Raw genomic sequence first — 7,448 nt, forward strand, 5'->3', positions numbered from 1 at the left:
AAAAAACATTGCTCTGAAAAATGAGTACAAACTGAATCTCGGCTCTAATACCACTTTGTTGGGGAAAGGGGAGATACATGACCTCACAACCCAGCAGCATATATGAAAAGATATACTTTGAGGATAGTTCCAAACAATAGATATGCAGGAGAAAAATAAACGCAAGTGCGCACACAAGTGACACAAGGATTTACATTAAAAACCTCCTCAATGTGAGGAGGAGAAAACCATGAGTGTGGAGTGTAGACCAACTGATCCACGCAAGCTTCAGAATGAGGAACCTGGGTACATGATCTTCTCTAGAACATCGTAAGTACAATACACTTCAGCGTGTTGCACACCACCTATCTAATCTGCTCCAAATTTGGTAGACAGGCAAAAATATGTGTTTTGAGCATACTAACAAAAAATTTGCTCGATCAGATAATGCTTGCAAATCCAAATTGTCCGTCTCCTAAAATTATTCTATGCTGAAACTACATCAGTCCGAACTGACAAAACCTGTCTCAAATGTAATTCTCCACTAACCCAAATCTCAAACCAGCTAACTAGATCAAAGTTTTCAAAGTAAGGGAAAATCTCACCAAGTTTAGAGCCAATCCAAGCACTTCTAAGCCTCCACACATCAGTTTAAAGACAAGCCAGTCAGATGCCAGAAATCTAGACATAATCACATCTGCTTCTCTCTTCTCTCTTCATGGTGGTGTTCTAGTGTGTTCTTTAGCCCTCTCAAACCAATAGCAACGTTCTGACTGGCTTCTTGCTTGCTCTCACACACAAACACAAATGGTGGCTAGGGTTTTCTCCTTTCTACCTCTACCTCTCAAGTTGCGGTGGGGGGGCCACGCTATGACAGTGTAGTAAAGCGACTACACATGATTTTGGCAAGTTTAATACCCCAGGTATAAATACCCGGCTGCTGAACGCAAGAATTTTGGAAACGACACCGAAGCATGTGTAAGTTTGGTTGGTCTTTGCAAAGCGAAGCAATGGAAGCAATGGAAACGCCTAACTTCCTCGATAATCCCCACCATTCCTGTCCAGCTACTTCTCCTATTCTATTTTGATGTTTCTGTAATCACTTTCTCGTGTATAAATCCTACTCTCCTAAATCGTAGTAACACCGAGGGCGAAGGCTACTCCACCGCTCGGAATTGGCGACTAGACGCGCCGCACACGGTTACCTCCATCGATTACCGGCGAGGGCAGACGTGAGGAACGGGGGCATCTCCAGGCACAAGGCAGCACGGAACCCAGTCTCGCAGTTCATCCAATCGTCCATCTCTATCAACTCATTGACATCAATTCGATCGCCGGTGAGGCATGGCCATGGCATTACGGCAACCTTCGTGGCTTCATCATCTTGTCGATCAGTCCCTTAACTCTCCCCTTTTATTTGTAAGGCCTATTTTGTTTTCCATCTCTTCCAGTTTTCAGAACATTAGTATACTTTCAAGAAACAAAAATTCTTGTTGTATGCAGGATTGGTTATATGTGATATATTTTCTTTGTTTATCAATTAATTAAATTGCTTTCTTGTAGCAACAACCTTTTATTGTCAGAGCTTAACTTTTCTACATAAGTGTGTTCTCAAAAGAAAATTCTTCGCAATTTTAAAGCTTGACATCACAGTTTTTGAACCCTGGCTCCGCCACTGTCAAGGAGGCTACTCACCGGTTGGATGCGAAGCTTGATAAATGATTGATACGTGTTAGACTTTCTAGATTGATGTTAGGCTGCCAAGGTGCCTCCATCTGGAGGAACATGGCTCGACAGAAAGGTAAGAGATGATGATGCCATCTACAATGCAAGGTGCTTAGATGAGTTCTTATGAAAATAAACAAAACATCTTTTGTAAGCACCGGTGCTTATTTGTACAGGAGAGGTGCCAGCTAGGCATGTGCCTAGTATAAATACGCACCGCGGCTAATCAAAAATCTGTTTATTTCTCTAAGCACCCCTCCTCAGAATTATTATTATCATCATTTCGAGTGACAATAAGACTTTTTTCTTTATATAAAAGGCATAATTTTCATTTTTTAAAAGAGTTATTATTGTCATTTCGAGAGTAGCGTTTGTTCCGTGCATTGAGCCTCTAGTGCACAAAATCGCAGGTTTAGTTTGGTGTCAATTTGTTTTGAATTCTTGAAATTTGATAAAAACTGAATGGGATGTGGCGTGCATAGGGCGAAGAGCCAAATACATTTTCTCTCGTCCGCTCGCGCCCCTCCGGACGTCCTGCTTCGCCCACGCGGCTGAACGCCCATCAGCCATGCACCACTCGCGCCGCATTCTGTCAACAAAGTTTTCCCCTTTCTCCCCCGTGGCTTCGCTAGCTCGCTTCCTCTCGTCTCCTCTTCAGCCTCGAGCAGCACCGTGCGCGCGCGCGGCGGGATGGCGTGTGCGGCCTCACCCAGCCCTCTCCCCGTGGCCACCCTCCCCGCTCGCCGCCGCAGCACGACTGCTGCCGTGCCCGCCTGCCACTACTACCCCCCGTCGTCGCGGCTCCCAAGGCGTTCGTGGCTCCTCTCTGGAAACGCGCCCGGCGCTCGGCTGCGGGCTAAGGCCGACCCGGTCGAGGAGAGCCTCGCCGCCGCGCCGGCGCCGGCGCCGACCGCCCCGTCGGAACCCCTGCCCCGACCACAAACCAGGTACGCGCACGTCAGCTCCAGTTGTTACTGAGTTCATTTAACTTGCAGTTTCCGAGTTCTTGTTGCTTCGTTCTGTTTCTGTCTGAATAATGGTATCGTCGATTTTCCTTTGTTCGTGCGCGTGCAGCACGTGGAACTGGAAGGGCTACAACATTCGCTACCAGTACGCTGGAACGGCTGGCCCTGCATTAGTTCTAATTCACGGTTTCGGGGCCAACAGGTGCGCATCAGATACACACATTCTTATCTACAGTTTACTGTTTGCGGGCGAAAGAACTTGTCCACTGATCATGGGGCCTTCTTTAAACTTTCAACCATAGATACATATTATTAGCTGATGTTACACTTTGATACCAAATCCTAAAATGTACAATCGATACATTGCTCTTTATAGTACTAGAATAAGGTGGCAATCGAAATGACCTGGGAAAATGATTTTTAGCTTAAAGAATTAACATTTTGGTCATCTGGTGACTTAAATTATAGAAAACTAAACTTTACCTAAAATTGTTGGGCCTACTATTTCGAGGAATTTTTATCCGGAGTAGCAACCTATCCATCTAGGCTTGTTAATTAGCTTTCTTTCCATCTTCCTATTTGTCAATGTAATACTACATCCATTATGAAACCTCACGATTACATGTTTTGCCTATAATAATTAATTATTTGAACCTAAGCTATATTATTTCTTTTGTTATGATCCTTATGTTTCCTCTCCCTTGTATGCTAGCTGGCTTTCAGTTCCTTATCAACCATGTACTTATTTCTCTCTTTTTTTTTTTCTCAGTGACCATTGGCGGAAAAATATTTCTGTTCTTGCCATGGAAAATAGAGTTTATGCAATTGATCTAATTGGTTATGGCTATTCTGATAAGCCTAATCCACGTGAGTTTGAAGAGAGCTTTTATACTTTTGAGACTTGGGGAGAACAGTTGAACACGTTTTGTGCTGAAGTTGTCAAGACTGATGCTTTCTTCATATGCAATTCAATCGGAGGTATGTTGGATGATTACGGAAAACAATGTAAAAGTCTATGTTTATATAGACAATGAAATTATGCGCAAAACAATGCTGGTTACTTGTACAATCTCTGATAGTCACTCTGACACCGTCCAGACTCCAGAGCACAATTCTACTGAATGTCTTTGGTTGTTTCAGCTAAAATGCTTTGTGCATTGGATTACAGATGGGCCAAGATGCTGACTGCTCTAGCTTAGAACTTAGAGCTTAGAATTGTTCATCTTTTTTATTGTCACCATGATGATTAAATGAGTGATGTTATTTCATATACCTTTGATCACCAATCTTATGTTTTTTTTATTTCTATATACATGTCACTGGAGACAGTTTCTTTTAGTTAAAACAACTCTGTGAATCCTTGTTGTTGTTTCATTATTATGCAGGGCTCGTTGGTCTGCAGGCCGCTGTTATGCAACCTCAAACTTGTAAGGGTATTGTTTTATTGGATATTTCACTAAGGATGCTTCATATTAGCAAGCAGCCATGGTATGGAAAGCCTTTCATCAGATCATTTCAAAATCTCCTAAGGTAAATCACATTTCAATTTTTGTCATGATTTTTGGGCTCACAAGTTGTGTGTTATAGTGCCTTTTCTGGTTGTCAGGAACACTGTTGTTGGAAAGCTCTTCTTTAATTCTGTTGCAACACCAGAATCCGTGAAAAATATTCTTTCTCAGGTGACTATCTTAGCTGACCACATTTAAAAAGGATGCTACATTAAAATAACACAATATGTCGCATATAATTTTTTTTAAACATCTGTGCATGTAATATTCAGACCGGAAACCTATTGAACTAAATAAAAACAGAGCTCTGCATTGCTCCAATCAAATAATACATGGGGAAACAATCCTCCCCACACACATTACTAATATATTTTATCAAGGACCTATAAGTTTGACCTGGAAGCTACCATAAAGGTATAAACGTAAGCCCTAAACGAAGTACTATTGGCACCATTGCATGGATAATCTTAAAGTTTCTAGCAAGAAGGGGACACTGAGCTCCTGACCTCCTACAGAAGGGCTGCTATCCTATTTTGTAGCAACATTGGTAAAGTAGATGTCTAGAAGAGCTACCCTATGCAGTAATAATATGTTTGCATAAATACATGTTCCTTCTCAGATGTAATGCCAGGAAAAGACACTGAACAGTTCCATAAGTAGAGATTAAAGACTCAGTAAGTCAGGACTCAGGTATAGATTCCTGTCCATAAGAAGAGTGCAAAGTGTATTTTGTTCCAGGCTTCCAGCAATATATGTTTCCCCAGGAACAGATTTGCACACGGATGTCATATATAGAAAGTATGTGAGCTATATGCCTTAAGTTCCAGTAGACAATTTAGGTTGACTTAGTTACATGCTCTTAGATTTTTTTTGAGAGCTTGCAATAAAAACAACTTGTATCAAATATTTTTACGGTGAAGCATGAAGATGCTTTAGTTTTGTTGTCTCTGAAGTAAAGAATTTGGTTTTCTTTTTCACTTATTTAAAGACTACTTGGATATATAGGAACTTATATTCTCCCATGTTTATGAATTTTCTAATTCTGATAAAATTCCAGTGCTACCATGACACATCCGCTGTCACAGATGAGCTGGTTCAGTTTATTCTGCAGCCAGGGCTTGACCCTGGGGCAGTGGATGTATTCCTTGAGTTCATCTGCTACTCTGGAGGTCCTCTACCTGAGGATCTACTTCCCATGGTGAAGGTTAGGATCACAATAGTTTTGTGGCTAGTCTTTTCTTTCAACTTTCTTAGGTACGTAAGGCTTTGATTTGGATTGTGCAGTGTCCTGTTTTAGTAGCTTGGGGGGAGAAGGATCCGTGGGAGCCTGTGGAGCTTGGAAGAGCCTATGGGTCTTTTGATGCTGTTGAAGATTTTATCGTCTTGCCAAATGTTGGACACTGCCCACAGGTCAAACATCTGGGTTTACTCGACTATTATTTACTGCAACCTACCTAGCATTTTTAGCAACAATATGTTTGCATCAGGCAACATCTGTCTCACTTGTTCGTATTTGTCCTGACAGGATGAGGCACCTCAGCTTGTTAATCCACTTGTCGAATCATTTGTTAAACTCCATAGTTAGCACATGGTTGGATTGTTTTCTATGTTTATTAGACCTTGGTCAACTGGAGCCAAGAGTTGCTGGAAGGTGGGAATGTCGATTTTATTGCAGGATAACAGATGTGCCGTTCTTTTATAGGGCATGATAGGTATCTTCACCACAAATACTTTATGTTAAATTCAGAGTCGAAATGCAGTATTGCCTGTTTTCTACGGACTAAAATATTCGATTTATCTCTGGAGTACTTCAATTTGAGGACTGGTGGCAAACACATTCAACATATATTACAGTTCAGGTATGAGACATGAGGAATTATCTGGTTTTATTACCGTCGAAACATGTCTGCTCAGAACATAAGTTAACCTTCTTGTCCAATACACAGGGGTTAGTACAAGCAGCACGTGTGTTTTTTTAATTCTGGTGGAGGTACAATGGAAGTGAAGCAAATCATATGTATATAATTTTCGTCCCTGTCCCTATAGTAGACATGTAGACATGACATTAATGTTCATAGCCTGCCCACTTGATTCAAAGCTTTGACAATTTGTGTAATATAGAAATGATGTAAAACCATGCAATAGCTTCGACATAATTTTCTTACGAAAAAAGGATATATTGTATAAGAGCACATGTACAAGGAGAGAAACTTTGACGGGAAAAGTTGTGCACAAACTTTGAAACATACAAAGAAGAAATTCCAAAAGGTGTTCCAAGGGAGAATGAGGGAAGACTGCAGAGGGAGACTGATGGCGGATCAGGAGAGAACTCCGACGAGCAACCACAACCATAGTCTTTGAGGGCCTCATATCATGCGCTTGCCTATAGTAACCTGATGGCTGTCCCAGCGTTCGGATAGGCTTGTGCACCTGAGGCTGGAAAGAGCCGAGCTTAAGATGTGTTGGAAGCTTCACCGAGCACAGCTACAACTTGTCCCTTCCATTTAACCTGAGAACCAACAACAACGGCGCTCACCCGCCATCAGTGGAGTATCTCGAGTGGAAAGGCTCTAACATCTTCATCTGAAGCATCTTCAAACTCATTTTCGAATCCAGATTCAGCAAAGGTTAAGATCGTTATGCTCCACCTCACCAATAAGCATTGAGGCCATGTGATATTTCTCTGACTTTGCGTCAAATGCTCCAGTGTTTGTAATTTCACATTCGAGCCTCATTCAGTCATTAGAGAACATTTTCAGTTTGCGGGATGAAAACTTATAATATGCGGAGCCGAAGGCTGCTGTTGTCCCCACAAATCTGAACACCCCATGGGAGAGAAGGCATGACAGGTCTTGCAAAACCACTCGCTTGAGCCTGGAAAAATCAGGTGACTGGATGCATGCACGAGGGGGTGTATGTATTTGGCACCTCCGTGGACGCCCTGCTCCGTGGACGCCGACCAGGTCCAAATCCTGCACGTGTAAACGCACTATCCTATGTCTACGGAGGGAACAAGTGGCTCCTTTCCTCCTGGGCGTTCCCGCTCCAACCCTAGCCACCCATGATCCGATCTCCCCTGGCCGCTGGCGCCGCCGGCGGTGGCGACACCAGTCCGGTCAAAGGCGGAGGTCAGTGAGGGTGCTCTGCAGGCGGCGCTTTAGGACAGAGGGGTCGCGGCTTCTAGGGTGCGCTAGGTTTGGTGTTGCGCCCGACGTAGCAGTGGGAGGCGGTGGAGCGGCGGTCTGGTCCGGCGATGCAGGGTAGCACGGGT

The 7,448-nt window shown here is 43.1% G+C and overlaps 1 protein-coding gene across 3 annotated transcripts; it reads left to right on the forward strand.

The window, feature by feature from the left end:
- The first annotated feature begins 2,294 nt into the window (after positions 1 to 2,294).
- LOC127332935 (uncharacterized) lies at positions 2,295 to 6,364 on the forward strand. Of its 3 annotated transcripts, none has more exons than XM_051359253.2 (10): positions 2,295 to 2,651; positions 2,779 to 2,871; positions 3,439 to 3,647; positions 4,055 to 4,199; positions 4,276 to 4,348; positions 5,235 to 5,381; positions 5,462 to 5,587; positions 5,703 to 5,889; positions 5,984 to 6,036; positions 6,124 to 6,364. In XM_051359253.2, exons 1-8 carry the CDS (start codon positions 2,395 to 2,397, stop codon positions 5,760 to 5,762), a joined length of 1,110 nt encoding a protein of 369 aa, XP_051215213.1. In that variant the 5' UTR covers positions 2,295 to 2,394; the 3' UTR covers positions 5,763 to 5,889; positions 5,984 to 6,036; positions 6,124 to 6,364. The 3 variants fall into 3 exon arrangements, with proteins under 3 accessions (XP_051215213.1, XP_051215216.1, XP_051215212.1); XM_051359256.2 differs by having other exon boundaries at positions 5,703 to 5,828; positions 5,925 to 6,036; XM_051359252.2 differs by having other exon boundaries at positions 5,703 to 6,036.
- The last annotated feature ends 1,084 nt before the right edge of the window (positions 6,365 to 7,448 follow it).

The sequence above is a fragment of the Lolium perenne genome, chromosome 2 (assembly GCF_019359855.2).
Source record: "Lolium perenne isolate Kyuss_39 chromosome 2, Kyuss_2.0, whole genome shotgun sequence".
Lineage (NCBI taxonomy): Eukaryota > Viridiplantae > Streptophyta > Magnoliopsida > Poales > Poaceae > Lolium > Lolium perenne.